At 36.7% G+C, this 20,146-nt stretch overlaps 2 protein-coding genes across 3 annotated transcripts; both read left to right on the forward strand.

The window, feature by feature from the left end:
- The first annotated feature begins 587 nt into the window (after positions 1-587).
- On the forward strand, positions 588-5,423 carry elovl7a (ELOVL fatty acid elongase 7a). The gene is made up of 8 exons (XM_042000519.1): positions 588-712; positions 2,427-2,515; positions 2,636-2,826; positions 3,231-3,311; positions 3,424-3,480; positions 3,606-3,711; positions 3,800-3,936; positions 4,050-5,423. Exons 2-8 carry the CDS (start codon positions 2,452-2,454, stop codon positions 4,296-4,298), a joined length of 885 nt encoding a protein of 294 aa, XP_041856453.1. The 5' UTR covers positions 588-712; positions 2,427-2,451; the 3' UTR covers positions 4,299-5,423.
- An 866-nt stretch (positions 5,424-6,289) lies between these two features.
- spef2 (sperm flagellar 2) lies at positions 6,290-19,462 on the forward strand. 2 transcript variants are annotated; one of them, XM_041998419.1, is made up of 37 exons: positions 6,290-6,449; positions 6,627-6,729; positions 6,816-7,068; positions 7,168-7,338; positions 7,665-7,796; positions 7,918-7,994; positions 8,142-8,352; positions 8,617-8,805; positions 9,696-9,883; positions 10,354-10,525; positions 10,713-10,935; positions 11,041-11,123; positions 11,295-11,361; positions 11,494-11,534; positions 11,722-11,804; positions 12,035-12,282; positions 12,403-12,457; positions 12,549-12,703; positions 12,921-13,064; positions 13,179-13,312; positions 13,660-13,787; positions 14,236-14,374; positions 14,491-14,628; positions 14,813-14,961; positions 15,077-15,142; positions 15,216-15,282; positions 15,381-15,440; positions 15,545-15,677; positions 15,795-15,908; positions 16,128-16,266; positions 16,630-16,702; positions 16,812-16,968; positions 17,072-17,160; positions 18,306-18,476; positions 18,648-18,863; positions 19,062-19,184; positions 19,334-19,462. In XM_041998419.1, exons 1-37 carry the CDS (start codon positions 6,392-6,394, stop codon positions 19,364-19,366), a joined length of 4,782 nt encoding a protein of 1,593 aa, XP_041854353.1. In that variant the 5' UTR covers positions 6,290-6,391; the 3' UTR covers positions 19,367-19,462. The 2 variants fall into 2 exon arrangements, with proteins under 2 accessions (XP_041854353.1, XP_041854355.1); XM_041998421.1 differs by lacking the exons at positions 18,648-18,863; positions 19,062-19,184; positions 19,334-19,462 and having other exon boundaries at positions 17,072-17,164; positions 18,306-18,470.
- Positions 19,463-20,146: the final 684 nt, after the last annotated feature.

A 20,146-nucleotide genomic window follows, 5' to 3' on the forward strand; every position in this document is an offset into this window, starting at 1 on the left:
TCAACAAGGGAATTTCTGCAGCTGAGTTGAGAAAAGTTTTCTTCTAATCCTCACATGGGAGTAACAGTCTGTTCAACAGCCATTCAGAAACAGAGATTGCCCCACAGCTGGGAAGATTTGCATTTGTTTATGATTTCTCCTGTCTGCCCCTACTGAAACTAGCAGCAGAGTGACACTCCCAGTTTTACATAGTGGCTTTGATACAAATGCAGATATCTGGAACATCACCATGACCAGTACTGCTGACTGTGATTGTCTCTGTCCTGTTTTAATAAGTTGTATTTATTCCAAGTAAACAGACTGTTTTGCTCAGTTTCAGCTGAATCAGTAATCTTGATTTGAAATAAGGAAATAAGTGGAAATATTTTTCACTACTCTCTTTTAAAAAAAAAAAAAAAAGTAAACCAGTGATTGATTACGTCTGTACAGAATACATTGTTCTGTCAAATTTGCACAGTTTTTGATTCGACCTCACTAGAGAGACTCGCGTGAGCGCCTAGCTGGACGACAAATTAGCCAATCAGAGAAAGAGAGGTGTGGCCGAATCAAGACTCCACCCCTTCAGTGGATGATAAGGACCAAGGAGACCGTGGGCCAGCACAGTGAGTTTGAGTAGAGTTAAACACACCTGAGAGGAAGTAGCAGGTGGATAGGAAGTTTGGAAGGATAATTCGACGGATCAAGAGGATATTGACGAAGTCTCTTAGAAAAGGTTAGTGATTTCTTTGCTTTTTATTATGAGAAATTCTCACCTAAACAAAGACGAACATAACATCTGGAGAGTTGGGTTTTGTTTAATGGATACTAACCGTTTGTCATTTCATCAACTGCTCTTGTTGAGTGTTCGTTTCTTTTTTACTGTGGGAAATCACGGTTGGATTTAAAATTATTTTTTCACTTTGGTTCTTGTGTAAACTAAGTGTATATTAATATATAAAAAGCTATTTTCTAAGAGTTACTTATTCCGACGCTATGCCACAATTGCAGTACCTCTAATTTTAAATGAAAAAAATAACAATTTGGTCGCCACAATTTACTCGGACATGTACTCTCTTCTTTCTCTCCCTTTGAGCCTCTGAAGTCGACACCGTGGTAATATGTACAGTACCCCTTTGGAGTACTGTAGTTTACATTATGATCCTTGACCACTGGGTTAAGTGGCCTGTCAAGACTTGCCATTGTATTTCCCAAAGCTGTTACTCTAGACAGACTTGCCCCTTTTTTTTTAACTGGTGATGACTTATCCATGCTGTCTACAAGTTCCTTTTATTGTACTAATGTAGACACACCTTAAAAAACCTGCCCTGAAGAATTTGGTGCAACCCCCTGCAAACTTGGGTGTTTCAGTGATTTGTTTCAGTGACTCTCCACAGTTACTAAACTAGCGCAGTCATTTGCTGGAAACTAACAGACTGTCATTATTTTGTTTAATTTCTGTTGTAAAATTGACCTTTTTCAAAACGGAGGTTCCTCTTGGCTCGTGTCTGCGGGTTTCTAAACCAGTCAGGCCTGTCCCTGAACATTTGGCCTGAGTGAGCCTGCTATTCTGTATGTGAATTAAAATAAAATGAATGTAACAGTGATGGACAAGAAGCTGAACACAGGGAACTGTGGACTGGTGTGTAAACAATCTTACTCCTTGTTCCAAGGGCAGAACAGAAGTAAACAAAGCACTAGTTCCAGTTTTGGGGGTAAAAAGGTGGTAAAGGACTTAAAAATGCCTGGGACAATAGACTGAGTTGAGATCCTTCAATGTCTGCCCCAGATATTGCATATTTTCCATTAGACCTTTGTGGAAAGTGTAATATACTATGTGGTCATCTGCTGTTGCAGCAGTATGGGAGACTTGACAAAGCTGAACAAACTGAAGGCTGCTTCTGTGCGGGGGGGTGGCAACTGTGCCTCTGAAGCTGATTGTACAGGGAAGAATACTGAACAATGGACAATTCTTCACACACTAATGCAGTGAGGAAACAACAGTGTGTTTTTAGAGAGGCTACTTTAGGCCTGCTGTAACACCAAAGTTAAATGAGGTCCTGAAGAACTTTTTTTAAAAGAATCATTATTGACTAATATATTTTAATTGTAGATTCAAGATTCAGTACAATTTCTTTTTTTTTTTCTTTATTTCTTTTTTATTTTCAGGTATTAATAATTCTGCTTGACTGTTGCAATGCTTAGATAATCATGGTTACTACTTACTGATCCCTCCCCACCACCACCACTATTTACAACTTGTCACAGTAAAACTACTTCCTGAAATGAGATACCATTTATGTTGTATGCACAGAGCTGTCAAATACAAAAGCTTCATATTTCTTTTTACATAAATATGACTGATTTCCAGTCTGCTTGTGACTTTATCTATATGTCAATGAACTTGTAACACAAACTGAAATCCTAACATTTGCCTTTCCTGTTCCTAGGTGAGCTGCAAGGATCTTGCCTGAGATGGAGTTTGATCATATAAAGTCCTCTGCTGCACTCATTTATGATGAGTTCTTCCAGAACGCAGGTAAGTCTTGGCCATTAAATGCATTCAAGTAAACTATTGTGTATTTGTCATTTTGAGTCGGTTTGTTTGAATATAAACTGTTCTTTTATCAACACTGCTGATCTAATAAACCTGTTGCAGATACTCGGACGGCGAACTGGCTGCTTATGTCCTCTCCTGTCCCCCCAACGATCATCATTGCAGCGTACATTTACTTTGTCACATCGTTGGGGCCTCGAATGATGGAGAACCGCAAAGCCTTTGACCTCAAAGGAGTTCTCATCATCTACAACTTTAGCATTGTGGCTCTGTCACTCTACATGTGCTACGAGGTGAGGGCTAAAGCTTGGCTTAGCTTAACTTGTGGAGCTGTCATGGAATTTGCTACAGAAATAACTTTTTGATCTTAGATTTCACACTGCAGTGCATAACAGGGGCTTAAAATGGGAGCGAACATTCAACTTATCATTGTCTTGAACTGTGACTCAAACAGTATATTAGGACATCTTTTTTTTTTTTTTTTGTTTCATTTTTGTTTTAAATGGACTCTGCTGGTGTAATTTCCACTTGTGCATGGTATTCTGCAAATGATTCCCCTGAACTTCTTACCTCTAACTTGTGGAGTATTACAAAAGGCTGGTTTATGGCAGACATTTAATGAACTAATTTTAATCTTTTATGCAAAAACTCATTTTAATATGTTACTTTTGCTCACAACTACGTGCATTTGTTTCAGTTTGTGATGTCAGGATGGGGAACAGGATACTCATTTCGATGTGACTTGGTTGATTACTCTGATTCACCACAGGCTATGAGGGTAAGTTGCTCTTTTTTATGTCTTATTTCCCCCTTCCTCCCCACAACTGAGCATGTTGAGAGATTCCCATATAATAGAAACAGTGCTAAAATGATCTTGTCTCTTCTCCTAGATGGCAGCAACATGCTGGCTTTACTACTTTTCAAAGTTCATTGAAATGTTGGACACAGTAAGTGGAACAGTGTTACTTATGACACAAGACACTCAAATTCTACTGTCCATAGTTTACTAAGTACTTGCAATGCTCCCCTCCCCATTTATGTCTCTTTTTCTAAATCAAACTTTGTTCTCTAGATCTTCTTTGTCCTGAGGAAGAAGAACAGCCAGGTGACGTTTCTTCATGTCTACCATCACTCCATCATGCCCTTCACCTGGTGGTTTGGTGTTCGTTTTTCTCCAGGTAAAACTCTTCTCTTCTTTCTATTGTGTCCAAATAGTGGTATCTTTGAAATTTGAATTTCTTGTGACGCTTTCTGATCCACTTCCAGGTGGGCAGGGAACTTTCCATGCTCTGCTCAACTGTATTGTCCATGTTATCATGTATACATACTATGGGCTGACTGCCATGGGCCCCAAGTACCAGAAGTACCTGTGGTGGAAGAAACACCTCACCACCATTCAGCTGGTATGTGGTTTGACTTATTTAGTCATTTGTGTTTAAAATATTTGTTTAAATAATTTCTATTGTATTTTGATGGTTAGACAGTGGTTTAATGGTTTTTCTTTTTTACTTCCTAGATCCAGTTTGTTATGGTGACCAGCCACATCTCCCAGTATTTGTTCATGAAGGACTGCCCCTACCAGTTTCCCATCTTTATCTACATCATTGGCCTGTATGGCCTGATCTTCCTATGTCTCTTCCTTAACTTCTACTACCATGCCTACACCAAAGGCAAGAGGCTTCCTAAAGTGCTGCAGGCTCAGACATGGGCACATCACACCAATGGAGTCATGAATGGAAATGCAAATCATGAAAAAGAACAGTGATGCAAGGCTCTGGGTTTAGTGGGAGGTTCAGAGTTGATCTAGTTTATGCAAACAAACCACCGTGTTGGTTTGAGATTCAACCTAAACTTGTTTTGGACTATTTCTTCTGGTTGCTTTTTTTTCTGCTGGCAACTATAAAAGACAATCATTTAAATTATGACCAAAGTTTGTTTATATAGTTTACTGACCCAAGCTGAAGGATTTTATTTAGTTTTGTTTATGACTAAGTTTAAAGACTAACTTTTTGCTAAAAATGTTCAAATATCCATTCCTTTTTTTCCTACTGCAATGTAGTTAAACAATAAGTTGCTGAAAAAGACTGGTTTTAATACTTTGTCTATGGTACAGTTAAACAGGGCTTCCTCAAAATTACTAGTGGGCTTTCTCAAGATTTCTAGTATTAAGATCATACTTACCTATGACTGTAAGAAGACTTGTGAAATCCAGTCAAGTTTTTAAATTGAGCACTGAACAAAGTTAAGGTTTGTTTATTTCACTAGGCCTGACGTGTCGTTTTTTTAAAAATGATGTTGAGGCTACACTTTTCCTGTCATTCAGGTCGTCTTTCAGTGGTTACATGCATGCATGCAATATTTGGGGGGGGGGTTGGTCACTTTTGATAACACACACATGCCCACTTCTCCATGGTCATAGCTGCTGCTGATGGTACAGACATGCAATGAAAAGAGCAGATGTCTCACTGTCAACTTTCCTCCTTGCCTTAATTCTCTTATGAAGCTATGTTGTGACCAATATTCTGGAGGAAGCCCGATGGACCTCTGTGGTTTTTGTAGGATCCATAGCAGATTTTAAGCCGTAGTCTTTTCCTGGCTGAGGCATATTGCGTAATAACATAAGGTATAGTATGCACAATTAACAGTTAAGCTGTTTTAGGTTGAACGGGAAGAGCCTTGCATGTGAGCAGTGTGCTAATGAGGTCTTGAAATGGCTGGAGTCTGTGCCTTTTGGCTCTACAGTAGTTTTATATCTGATTTGATCTTAAACTCAAGTGACTGTAATGGTTTGGTCTTCTGTTGACCGATGATACAGGATTGAGAAAGCTTTGGAATTAATTCCACCTTTTTTTTTTTTTATCAGGTGCAAATGCACAACTGTAAAAGTTTACAAAATACAAGTGTGAGTGAATATTTCAGTTTTTCCTGATCTTATGCCATTGGATAATACTGTAAAAGTCATGTTTATATTGTATTTTTTATGTATTTATGTAAAAATAAATGATCATTGTACTTTAAAATGTGTTTTGCTTTTGGATTCTTTTAAATTGTTTTTGTTTTTTTTAACTTGACCAAACTTGGTAAACTTGGCTAAAAAATTAAAAGGTGATGCTGAAAGTGTAACTTTGCTGTAAAGGTAGTTGAAAATTACAAGACTGAAATGGATAACTTGCTCATGGCACTGTTAAAGTAGTGTAAGGTCAGCTGTAAATTCTTCAGCAGATAATTGCAATCTGAGCTTAATAATTGAGGGGCTCCAGGGGTGGGTTTAAGAATAAACTAATCTATTTAGCCTTTATACAGGCATTTTAATTTCTTTAAAACTAGTAGGGAGTGCTCTTAAACAGGAGACTTGACTTGCTTTTCAGATTCAGATGAGTACACCAACAAACTGATCCTAACACCTGTAACTACTTGACCCACTTTTTGATTCTCGGTATGGCAAATCATGACACTATACACTTGCTACCTAACACATCAGAATCACTGGCTAAGGACATTGTGAAATAAGTGCATATCCTGGTGTGAAGTGAAGTGCTGCTGATTAGTCAAATATGAGCTTTAGTTTTCATTCCTTGTTTAAGTAGCGAAAGGTGGCTGGTACTGCATCAGTTTGTACTTCTTTTTATTATTTTTAATTAATTGATTAAAGCTTTTTTCCCCTTTGTGTTCTAAAACCGATTACCGGTACTCCCATTGAGATATTCTAGGTAACCGTGTTGATATGTCACCATGGCAACAGTAAGATATCGTTGAAGTTGACTGTTTACGTTGTTGCCTGTTTATTTAGCATTTTTAGCTGTTACTGAGCTGGAAACGAGTACATAGTAAAAATAAGTTTTAGGTTAAATTCCTACGATGTCAGATATACTGTGCAGGTGGCTTAACGAGGAAGTCCGGCTGTCAAAAGCTGTTGGTAAGTGTGACTGAGGCTATATGTCAAGCTAGCTTCAGCTAACACTAATAATCTGTGCAGCAGGCGATAGTTAAGCTAGCAAATATAACAAATGCTGGCAGGAAACACAAGAAAAAAAAGAGAAAGAAACTGCGCAGTTGTTTTGCAATAAATAATATTGTATACTTATATTCACAGATCCCGGAACCTTTGCCAAGGATTTCTCTAATGGTTACTTAATTGGGGAAATTCTTCATACTTATCAGATGCAGGATGATTTCAATTTGTTTTTTAAGAGAGAGTAAGTTGCCCAACATTCTTCATCTAAATTTAATCCTCAAATTATTGATGTTCTTAATAATCATAGTTGATTATATCTTTTGTCAGCAATTCCGTCGCCAAACTAAATAATTTTACACGCCTGGATCCTACTCTAAAGCTACTGGGGATCCCATTTGACATAAACACAGCCCAAGACCTGATGCAGGAGAAGGACGACGTTGCCAAACGCATCCTTTACCAACTTTATGTTGCACTAGAACAGAAGAAGAAATCAAATATCAGCAGGACAATGATGGAAATCATGCAGCCTGCAGCCAGAGCAAACCTGCACAAAAAGGATCATGAGATGTTCTCTTATGTAAAGGGGATTGTGCTGATTTGTTTGTAGTATGTAGTTAGGAGCTGGTTTGGATTACTGTGTGTAATGTATTTTTTCAACACCTTTCCATTTATTTAGCGGCTTCCTCAGGTGGTAAAACGTGATGCAGATGTGAAGCTTCAGAAAATTTCTCAACATTATGCTGATAAATACCAGCCATTGAATGACAGGTATCTGGTGACCCAGTCCATCCAAGGAAAGAGGCAACTCAAAATCCTGGATAAAAAAAGAATAGAAACTATTGAGAAGGTACTCAAGACTATAAATAATAACACTGTAATACTTTCCTACCAAATTCATTCAGCACAAATCTATATAAAACATTCCACAGTCCATTTCTTTCTCCTATTCATACAGCTTCATCCAACAAAAAAACACAACTCTTTACAGATTATTGTTATTAAACATAATACTTAATGTTAATACTACTTAATAATATTACTTAATATTATTACAATTTGATAAAACTTGTGACCAATATTCTGAATATTGATAAAAAATAAAAAAGCCCATTGATCCTAGTATACTGATGATGCCTCAGGTTATGTTGATAATGGGGGGACTCTATGTTGTAGGTTAGTCATGAGCAGCAAAATGACATGACTTGTAACCTGGCCACTGAAGTCCAGATGCAAAAACCCTCTTTCTACGCTGTACCTCTTGATATGAGAAGAAAGCAGCAACAGCACTCACAGCAAAAAGCAAGGGTATGAACAACATAAAAATAATGTGATAATTTACTAACCAACAGAGAGAATTGAATCTATTTGTTGCTGGCACAGGATATTTCTGGTGTTATTGCTTTTTCTTTCCATTTTGTTCATACAGAAAGTCCAGACTGAAATTGCCCAGTTTAAGACAAACAGGGAAAAACTGTCAACTTCTAAATTAGCTTCTTCCTCAAAGTAAGTGAAAGGATACATAAAAAAAAACCTGATACTGTATTTATGAGGTACACTGATATTTAAATGTTTATATTAGTGGCGTTTTACACTTAAATTAGATATTCACCATTATGTAACAACCTCATTCATCCACCTTTTTCATTCTAGTGTTCAGCCTCTTGCTGCAGGCTTTCCCCTTGGTGGCAGCAAACTAACTTGTGAAGTCTCTGGAAGTATACCGAAGCTAATGTTACAGTCCAATAGCACTGGACAAGAAATCCAACGGAGACTGAGAGAAAATGCTGTTGCTTGTGAGCAGAGAGAAAAAAGACTTGACAGATTTCTGGTGGAGCAGTTTAAGGCTCATGAAGCTCAACAGGTGAAACTTTCATTTATGTATATATATATATATATATATATATGTATATATATATCCTACTTATTCAATCTCACATTATTATTGTGTTGTTGTTATTTTGTGCTTGTCATTATAACCCTAAATCAGACAGCTAATATGCTTCCTCTTCATTCTTAATACATATCAAATGCAGGATGACTTCGATATGTTTCTGAAGAGAGATTAAATTGCCCAACATCTGCATTACTTTTTTGTTGTTGTTGTTGCTGCATCTCTCTGCTTCAGGAATTGCAGGCTGACGAACTACTGGTAAAGCGACTGACACGTCAGACAAAGCAGGAACAGCGTTTGGCAGCACAGCTCATGATAATACGTAGACAGAAAGAGGTGATCCTGGAGAATCGCTTGTTCAGAGAGCTTCAGTACCAGCAGCGAAGAGAAAAGGATCTCCAGGAAGCTCTGTACAAAGAGGCGGTGAGATAGGATGAAAAATAGAGTAATCCTCTCTGTTGCAACTTGTTTTAGGCTTTCTCGGTGAAAGGATGAGCAGCGTCACCAGGATAGTAAAGGAAGAGCTAATTTTGGTTGTTTGTATAGTTTCAGAAGGGTATGTGGTATTATGAAGAGGAAAAGGGACTTTATGCATACAGATTATGGATAATGTAAAACTGTTTTTAAAGAGATCTGTATAATTAAGTTTGAAAAATATGAGAACTGATTTACACAAAGGCTCAAAGGAAGTGGTTTTTCCTGTAAACATCATTGTCTTGAGATAACGAGTTGTTTCATTATGTCAAAATAACAAGGACTGCTTAATGTATATTTTTATCAGGAGATATTGATTTCTTTACTTTTAAAAAAAGTCATTGCCAGGAAAGGAATAGAATAACATGTTCTTGTCTCAACAAAGTGTTATAAATCTGACAAATTGTTCCAGTTACAAATTCTATTAACCAGTAATTTGAGCTCATCTTGATCTTATCTTGTGATCTTGACAAAACAAAGGTTGTTATTTTATAACCAGTTACAGTTTGTGGTTTTCTCAAGAAAAATGTTAATTTCTAAAGAAAACTAGAAAAATGTACTTATATAAAAATAAACAAAGAAAAACTTAACATAAGTTTTCTCAAGATAATAAATTAACTTGTGATCTCGAGATAACATAAAAAAGCAATAACTGCAAGAATAACTGCTTCCATAGATTTAATATCCAAGAAAGTGGATGCATTTAGCACAATTTGTCAGAAATTTTAATATACAGTATTTGAAAATTACATAATTTTGTCTCCAAGTGTAAACAGTGTACCACACCACAGGCATTTTAATATATTTTAACTCCATCTTTCTGTCTGGGCTCGGTTTAGGTGTTGGCACAGCAGGCTAAATTGGCCTTTGAAGAAGAGATCAGAAAGGAGCTTGAATTCTGTGACAGGCCTGCTGCAGAACGAGCTCAAAGCAGACACAAGGAGCACTTTGTAAGCTGCAAGAACATTGTGGAACAGATTGTGGACCTGGCAACCAAGGCTGGAGAATATTGTTTGCTCACTGAGAAGTATGTAACATAATAGCTTCTAAAGATGTCAAGAAAAATAAAAATTGCTCTCTCAGGTCATTAATAAATATGTGGAAATGATATTTATGACAGTTTTATTTATTGCCATATTTTAAATACACCAACTTAGCTTAGGAGATGTAAGTATTTTGTATCTGATGCCTCTGATAATGAAATACAGCATATTCATAACGCTAACCCATGCAATGCTGCTCAATATTAAAATGGTATTGTGTTTTTTATAGTTGTATCATTTCCTCAAGGTCAGACAAAGCATTTCTCTTAAGTTACATAATTTTTATTTATGTCATGGAGGCATTCAAATGACAGTCAGTAAAATTTCAGTTACTTGGCATTTTGTTGATTAAGTTGTCTAAACAGGTCAAATCATTTTCAGGTTCATGATTTAATTTCACTGAGAATTACAAGTCAAGATTTATTTCTGTTATTGTTTATGCTGCCTGAACCAGAGACCAGATTCCAGAGAAGCAGATGAGACAATGGAAGGAACTTCTGCTCAGAGGTCTGCCTCTCTATGAGTCAATAAGCCATCAATCCAGGAATGAATTTTCCATATCACTGGACCCAAAAGATCTAGAGAAGCAGGAGATACTAAACAAGCTAGAATATGATGAATATGCTGTAAGTTTGAGGCAGAAAAAGCATAATTTGGTTGCCAAAGCTTATATTTAGTTAATTGTTGTTGACTTTTTTAAACAAAAAATACAAATAGCCAATCAAGGTACATTTAAAAACACTTAAAAAGTTTTGTCTTTAAATTGAAACAGAGCTGTCTGAATGCCAATAATTTTCTATTTTCTGTTTCAAGAGTATGGTAGATGAGTGGGGATGCCTGAAGGAAACTGGGGAGACAAAATTACTCTCAACTCCTAACAACATTCTTGGACATGTTATTCAACGACTGAAAAAAATTGTTCGTCCACCCATCATAGAATCACCTTCCCATTTATTTCCTCACTGTACCATCAAAGCCTGCGTCTTGGGCAAGCTTTGCTCGGGCAAGACAACCTGCCTGGCCAAGATTTCTGAAGGTAACAAATGCATTTACAAACAAGCAAGATACAGGACCACCTGAAAACGTCTTAACCGAAATTATATAATTAAATGCTAAGTATGTGTATTGTTTTCTTTTTCAGCACTTGGCATCTGTGTTTTATCAGCTGACACGGTGATTGAAGAAGCACTACAGGCTTATAAGAATGCAGATGACACAACTCAGGTACAGGGCTGTAACTTCAGAAATATCCTTTTTTCCCCATTACAGTTATAATTTTGCTTTAAACTTTCATGATAAATAAATCTCACTAGTCTTTTCTATCATTGTAAAATGTACTAAAAACCCTTTGCCTCACAAATGTTTTAATTATTTTCTTTTGGGCAAAATCTACAGGTAACAGAGCATTTGAGAGAGAAAGACAATGAGCAACTGACCACATCACCCGCATCAGGCAAACGTGGTGGGTTACTAAAGCTATCATGCTTCTGTTCTATGCTGTTTTATAGTTAAATGAAAATCTGCTTGTAGCAAAAAAGTAAATTGCACAGATACCTGTTTGATTTGATATATGTAGCTCCCCCCCCCCCCCCAGAACTTAACATCCAAGTGAAAACTAAAGACTTAAATACAAAAGTAAGTCTTTGTTTATGTTCTACTCATACATAGTGTAAAATATATTCAAGACTTAGCTCTAACCATTGTAAAGACAAACTAGAATTTCTGCTAATAAAATAATCGCTGGATGAATGTTTGAAATGTTTTAATGTGATGTATTGTGTCTATTTATGTGTTTATCCAACTGTCTACCTGTACAATACAGATAGCAGTTGCACACGAAGAGATGAGAAAAGGGAACACATTCTCAAATGAGCTGTTAGTGGACATTTTGGTAGAGGCAATTAGGTGAGAATATATATTATACTGCTATGAAATATCACATATATGATTAATTTAATTATGTTTTCTTAAGTTTTGCCATATGAATATAACATTTGTAGTATTTAATATAAAACAACCAAATTGCACAATCTGAGCTCTATATGCAGTTAATATAAACAAAGATAAACACCTGTACTCATCAGATAAACAGGAACCTCACAAAAACTTGGAACACTTTTCTGTTTTCTTATTAGTCAGGTTCCAGCTCAGTCAGGTTGGATCCTTGATGGCTTTCCATATGACATCAACTTGGCCCATCTGTTAGAGGAAGCCCTGGGTGGGTCTGTAGATGATGGGAATGAAGTTGAAAGCAACAGGACAAGCCTTCCTACCGATCCTTATTCACGCCAAACTCCACCACCTCCTGCACCTGTGCTGGACTTGGCTCTCCTACTGAATATCCCAGATGACTGTGCGGTCAGACGTGCATACAGGCATTCAGGTTTGTTGCACTGATTGAAGCTTAATGCTGCACATATGCACACTCAAACATTATTTTGTTTGGTTATGTACATATTTGTCTTTTGACTTTGTGGTTCTCTTACTCCTAAATTTGATATAGATACAGAAGCTGCTGCTACAGACAAGACCTTATATCGTGGACAAATTTCGAACAGGTAATAAAAAGAATCAGGTGGGACACTAAAAGGGATGTGTTGAATCTGTTGCATAACTATGACATGTGTCTAACATGATTTCCTCCTTAAGGATCATAACTTTCCAGGATACCTGGCCAGCATTAAAGCAATGGTTTGGTGAAAAACAGAACATTTTGGTCAGCATTGATGCAGATGTAGATGAGGTGGGACTTTACAGCAGGGTGGAGTCTATTTTGAAACAAGTTATGCTGGAAAAACAGACAGGTAAGGTAATGTTTGTAGACCTTTTTTTCTTTCTCCAGTCATCCATATGATTCTATGATGCAGAATGATTTAAACAAACTTTTCAAACTAACTTAACAGAGACTGACGGTAGGATTTTGATTGTTTCTACTGTATAGGACGTATAATGGTCAATATATTTCTTCAGTATTTCAATAACAGTATATAGCTACAATAAAACAACATATTCCCCCATCAGCACTATCCGACCCTCCTGTTGAGGATGTGGTGTTATATGACACTTCAGCCACAACTCCTTCTGTAGACCAACCTCCAGCTCTTATTGATCAAGGACTTGGTACCGCAGACTCCCTCTTCAGCATTAAGAAGGAAAACGTCCTGAGTGAGTTTTTAAATTTCCAAATGCAACCCATTCTTCCCCAAATCAACATGATCAGTTGTCTCTAGGTTGTACACGAATGTTGTTATTTTAAAGTGAATTTTGGCTAACCAATAGAGCCCTCTGATGATGCATTACCTGCCTCAGCACCCAATGAGGATTCTCAAGGAGTCCTTGAGAATCATCTGGAGTCTACCTTATCAGACCAAGATTCATCAAGTCAGGTCTATGTGGATGAACCCATTCCTCTGGTAGGATAAAGCTTTTTTTTATTTTGCTTATGTTGTATTTTTTTAGTTTGAGGATGCCCTCCTGAGTTACTTTTTCTATAAAAGATTGTTCTTGTGGCCATTACACATAAGATGATATTCTACTGAAATTGCTCGGGTTACCACAAGGTGTTTTTTTTAACAGGACATAGGTCTGTAGTCTCCTACCTTTATTCCAAATAAAAGAGACAGTTAAAATGGGTTCTTTAATGATATCTGCTAAGGGTTTTGCATTATACTTTTCTGTATTATATATATATTTTTAATTGTTATTCTTTCTTGTCCTCCTGGTTTGTACATGTCTTCCCCCCTTTGCTGGCTATTTCTAGGAGATAGCAGAGAGCCTCTGCTCACACTGGGATACTGTGTGTGATTCTTATGTGAATGATGTCAAGAAAGTCTTGCAACTACTGCGTTTACAGCATGCTGCTACTGATAATCAACTTTTTAACATCAGGTATTAATCCAAGCTTTGAAGGTAGAAGAAACATACTACGGGACCGTTGTTTTGGTTTTCACAGCTAAGCACAGAAGGATGTTTAAATTAGGATGTCACTATTTTTGTTCAGCATGAAAAGTAAGAAACACATTTTTGCCCTTTCACTGCGTACAAATTTGTCCACACTTTAAACCACCTTCCGCTTGATGGTCCTCTTTGTTTTTATTATTCTAGATTTGGTTATGTAGGTCTATAAATGCAGTTTCAGTATAAAAGTATAACTACTCTGTATTCATTTTCAGCCTGGGTTACAGACTGTCTTTCTAACTTTTGCAATAGGACATGATTCAAGTTTATACATTAGTCTTTGGTTTTTTTCTTTTCATAATATATGTTGATAAATATTTAAAAAAAATATTCAATTTATTATCACTGAAGTGTACTAACTGGTTCTTGGATTCTGTAGAGAACGATCCAAACAGTTCTTGGGACGCCCAGATTTGAAGCAGGAGTTAGTGTCTCACTGGCAGAAGTACTTTAATAGTGTATGTGATGATATGAGAAGAGAGGAGGAAACCAAAGCAGACCTTCATCACAGACTGGATGTATGAAACATTTGCAATGTTCTTTAATGCAAAACTAATAATCTTAAATTGTTAATCAATTAAAAAGAAAAATCAAAAAGAAAAAATAAGTTAGAGTTCTTCTGATACATATGCAGGAATTATGTGAACGTCTGTGGGACATTATTGAGAAACGAAAAGAGGAAGATGAGCAAGAAAGGGACACTCTCATGTGTGATGGATGGTTGGAGAACCACACTGCTATCCTCATCAACCACCACACAATGCTAATGCAGGTAAATTAACTTGTTTATCTTATCACTGGACTGAAGAATTTCTATAGGCTATCCTAATTTTTTGTTTTAAAAGCTGAGCTTATATGTATTTTATTGTTTATTGTGAAAAAAAGTTCATTCTGAGTTCTTTCCATGGGATTCAGGTTTTGACAAGATCGTAATATTGGCTTGATGTGTTTTTTAGGTAGAGTTGAACCGTTTCCAGGAAACACTTTATACCCTAAGGGTCTACTATTGGAGCATGCACAGACAGGTGCCACTTAAAAAACTCTCCAAATTTTTCGATTTGCCCCCAATGGAAAACCCTGGAATTAAAGATCAGGCTGAGAGTAGGCAAGTTACATTTTCAAACATGATCAGCCTAACTAATTAATACAAGATATTAAATTAAACACAAGAAAGTGTAAATATGGATATTGACATTGAAAGATTGATTTGATTTCATTAGGAGGGACTCTGTGGACAGAAGTATGCAAAGTCAGATGAATAATGAAGATGACAAGAAAATGAACTTGTAAGGAAGATGCATAATTAGACACATATTTGCAGCAAAGCAATGTGTAAACACTATGGTGTTGCCTCTGCAGATGTCCTGACTCCAAAAGAGTTGACATCTCTGAGATAGCAAAACAGGATGAAGCAGAAACTGTGAAGGTCAGACTTTCTGCCTCGCACACGCATAAAGATATACATGAAGTCATTATGAGACATTGCATCAGTACATAACAATCCCTTTTTATTGTTTGCTCCAGCTATTAGATGAGAAACTCATCTCTGACTACAAGGAGGCACTTAAAGCCATCCATGAACTGGTAATGTTCTGTGTGTGTGTGTGTAAGAATCTGAATCTGAATATTACAGAGATGCTTTAGACATATTTTTCAGCTCTAACATTTAATGCTTCGCATTTTTGTAGGTATCATCAGAAGTCCAGCAGAGGGAGACAGAAGAGCAGGAGAAATTACAAGAAAAGGAGGAGCAGAAGCAGACAAAAAATGCCTCTGCCAACAAATCTAAAAATAAGAAGCAGTCATCAAACAAACAGAAAGGCATGCCATAAAGGCGGATTACTAAGAAGACAACCGAATAAAAACTATTTTTATGTGTACAGTTTTTTTCAGTAGGATTTATGCATTTTTATCTCTCTCACCATTTTGGTCTCCCAGCACCAGTAGACGACCCAGAGAAGACTCCGACTCAGATAAATAAAGTTGAGGCTGATAATCAGGCGACTGGAGGGAAAATACATAAAGAATATGCAGCTGCACTGAAACATGCGGGTATCTACACACACACATGCAACGCATTTAGTTTTCCTCTTGACATAGTGTCATATTAATAAAATGCCATGTACTTTATTAAAACAGTAAACTGTAAGAGAAACACACCTACAGGTGTGTGTATGTATGAAGTATTATTTGTGCACAGACAGTGCTTTGTGTATGTGTCAGTGTTTATATCTTTGTGTAACTTATTTGATGTGCATGTGTGTATTCTAGAGAAAGCAGCAATGGTGCGCATTGAGCTGGTGAAAGACCACGGTCTCATGATGGCACACTCCCTGCAAAGCAGAACACAAGAGACTTTAAGCAACATGGAGAAGTGGTTACAGGCGCGCTATCAAGCAGAAAAGGAAAGGTGCGAAATGTACTGCAACATGTTGTAGCATGGTTGATTTTGATTAGTGTTTCATTAAAACAATTATTTCCTTTATCACCTTGTTTAATCACGAATGAAGGTAGTTTAAATACAGAATGAAAAGTTGGAGTTGTTTTACTGTGTTTATGTTCAGATTTACAGAACTGAACTGAGATCCACATTAAAGCTCTTTAAAATGTTCCTGAACTTAGTGTGAAGCTAATTTTAGAAAATTTATATTACTTTTTTCTTTGAAAAAATAAGAGTTTTAAAGTATCCTAAAATGTTTACTGCAGGCCAGCGACGGCTTGTTTTTGTCATAAGCTGTCATAGAAGACATTTTCAATGTGTCTCTGTCCCTAGTGTCGACCAGTTGTCAGAAGTGGTTTGTCACTGCATAGAGGCTGGTGCTAAACTGCAGTATGAGCTGATGTTGGTCTGTAGTGGCTCTCATTAAAATTTTAGTATACTTGAATATTCAAGTTGTCATAGTCAAATTTCACAGTGTGACATCTTGACAATATTTTCTATATTCTTTATTCCAGGATTGCTCTGACTTCCATCTGAATGGAGACTGTCACTTTGTGGCAAGCGTGGCTCCTCTTCCTCCCCCATCTTCGTTGGAGAAACCAGTGCAGTCCATGCCAACTATAACTGAGCTAGAATCACTCCACCGTCAGCTTTACAGCATTGCTCCATCAGGTGCATACAACAAAGACAACTTGGGTCTTAAAGTGTTTTTTCCTCCATTCCTCCGATCCATCAATCCATCCATCACTCATTTTCCCTTTCCTCTGGCTTTCAGGCTTTTTGTTCAGTTCTGAGTTCTTGGATTTGCTTGAAGACATGGTCTCTGTTAACATGGGTAGAAACAGCCTTCTGATTTTCTCACAAGTATGTGTCATTTTTTCAGATTTTCTTTAATTCTGTAGCACTTTTTTAATAGTCTTTGATATTCTATTTCATTTAGGCAATTGTTAATGCATCTGATGGAAGGTTGGTTTATATGCAGCAGAAACAATAAAGACCTTCTTTTCTTTCCTGTTTCCAGTTGGAAAGTGTGTCTTTGCTAATGAATGACTATGAGCTGATAGATTGGCGCCGGTTTCTGCTCAGTGCTGCTTTTCCTTGGCCATTTCCCTCGCTAACACAGCTGCTGGATGTGCTGCAATGTTACAAAGTAGCAGATGCTTGTGATACAGGCTATATTAACGAAGATCAGTACTTACAGGTTAGTCCCTTCCCCTGATTCTGATTTGATGGTAACACATTTTAACTGATTTAAGTCCCTGTTCTTTTAATAAACCTGTATTTAAAAGTTATCTTTTTACTCAAATCAGCACTATTTCACTTTGTGTCATTACCGTGAACTGAGACTATCTATAAATCAAGGTTATCCTGCTTTCTTTCTTTGTCTACAGACAGACTTGTGGTTTTCCAGTGAGATTGTTCAGACTGAGGACCCCTCTGAACCTGTACCCTATAGCCATCTGACCAAACTACACAAGGTAAATGGCTGCAATGTATCACAACTTCATTTGTTTCCATTCAGAAATGGGAAATTCAGGTACTCAGTATAAAATAAATTTTTCACTGTTTCTTTGCAAAGTTAAATTTGTTTCAAAATGATCTGTGAAACTTTTAGACAGTTTAATGTGTTATCCTTTTCTAAAGGAATTCAAAACTTTAAGGGAACTAAGTTGAGTTTTTATTCTGGCTTGCTGCCATTTGCTGTTACATCACAGTTGTTTTGTTGGTAAATCAACACATGGAGGAAACTTTATGTCGTTTTAAGAAAATCAATGTGGAAAACCAGGCTTAAGGTTTATGTGTTTGAAGCAGCAAGAAAAGGAGGAGAATATAGTTCTATGTTTGTCTGAGGGGTAGTTATTTGTTCTTAGAGGTACACTCCAAAGTCTGGAAGCAGCAGAAATATTTCCCATGATAGACCAATCTACTGTTTTTGGTGTTATTCTGAAAATGAATTAACCTAGTATACAAACTGAGTAATGATAGTTATATCTGCTTTTGCCTCCTAGTTTTTTTTCCAGTTGTTTGCAGACCACTCCTTCTCTCCTCCCGTGCTGGATTATGTGAACATGCTGCAATACTTTGCAGCTGACCCAGACCCTAGCCAGGGTTTCGTCAGAGCACTGGGTGTGGTGTTGGGACATCCTCTCAGGCAGTCGTCTACAGGTCATCTTGTCAAGGTGAGAGCATAAGTACAAAGGTTACTAAAATCCAATGCAAAATTGTTGTCAAACCACCCTATTCATGTGCTATCATGACAGTGATTTCATAATAAGTTTTGTCACATTTCTAGTGGTTAATAATTAGTTTTGGAATTGGAAAACTGTCCATGTCATTGTTATGTGTTGAAGTCTATGCCCAGTTTACAAGAGGGCACAGAGTTCACCCCCTTACAAGTTAATGAAGACTACAAAGGAGAAAACAGTCTGTGTGCATCAAGCAGTTTTTTGAGGAATCAAGAAGTGTCAATTCCTGCTCTCCTCAATGTCATCTGCCACAAAGTCACCAAAATGAAAGACATTAGCCCCCTCCCTCCAAGCTGTCTGAGCCAGGAGGAGCACACAGAGGTATTTCTCTACGAAAGTTTAGACTCATTTTGCTAAATACATTATTGTTAATGAATGCTGAGAAAATGCAAGAATGCTATTTTGTAGTTAATTTTGAATTAAACTGAAAGTTATCTCCCACCATAATTATTTACCATATAATTAAAACCAATCTGTTTGGTCATGTTAATTATACTGTTTATCTTCACTGGCTTTCAGAACCTGATACACATATACAAAGAACTGGGATATAATCCCGAGGACAGTGTCCCATTCTCCATTCTTGCTAAACATCCTTACATTCAGATGCTGATGGAGACCTCAACACACTTTGAGCTTCTTGTAAGTTTTTTTGCTTGTATTTGTTCTCTATTTTGACAGTGCAGCTGGGATCAGTAACACTCACACACTCATCCAGCATCATGCCTATTATATTGTTTTTTAAAACCTTTATTTTCTCTAAAATTTGTCTCCTTTTATTTGTTTCTCAGAACATTCAGAGTTCTACTGGCTCATCAAGATGAAGGAGAAGCTGAGAGTTTGACAGTTTTATAAAGGATTCAACAGATATAAAAATGTTTCATTCATTCATTCATTCATTCATTCATTCATTCATTCATTCATTCATTCATTCGTTCATTCATTCATTCATTCATTCATTCGTTCATTCATTCATTATACCCCATTTATACTTTTCACGGTCTTAGGGTTTTTTCATGCATTATTGAGAAATCTTTTCAGGCAACATTTTGATTTGTCAATATTTGAAATAATTTAATTACATTTGCTTATTTTAGTATGAAAGCGATTAGCAGTCAGAAATTAATTCAGTATGTGGAAAAGATGAAAGGTGATTGCAGTTAATAACATTATATATGATATAATAATTTTTACCTTAGTGATGGCAGGATCAACCGATCTGACTTGCTTGTTCTTTTCCTCACACACTCCAACAGCTTTTCTAACTGACTTACTTTTCTAATGACTGTTTCAACATAGAAAATCATTAGTTGTGGTTTCAATGAGACCATTGTCCAGGGTAACCTGCAGTTACTGCAGTTAAGGCCTACTCATGCAACCCTATTCCAGTTCATTTGCATGCATCCTATAGTAGTTTATAAAGAGAGACCTAAAGAAAAAATCATCTAGAAATAGATGATGATGGCTCTAACTGTGAAGTTAGAGCAACCTTTTTTGTTATAAAAAAAAAACAAAAGAAAAACAAACAATCAATTGTCTTATCAGTTATTATTTTTTCAAGTGCAATTTCTCAACCACTAGAGGGGCATTCATAGCAAATGGAC

This window comes from Melanotaenia boesemani, chromosome 11 (assembly GCF_017639745.1).
Source record: "Melanotaenia boesemani isolate fMelBoe1 chromosome 11, fMelBoe1.pri, whole genome shotgun sequence".
Taxonomy (NCBI): Eukaryota; Metazoa; Chordata; class Actinopteri; order Atheriniformes; family Melanotaeniidae; genus Melanotaenia; species Melanotaenia boesemani.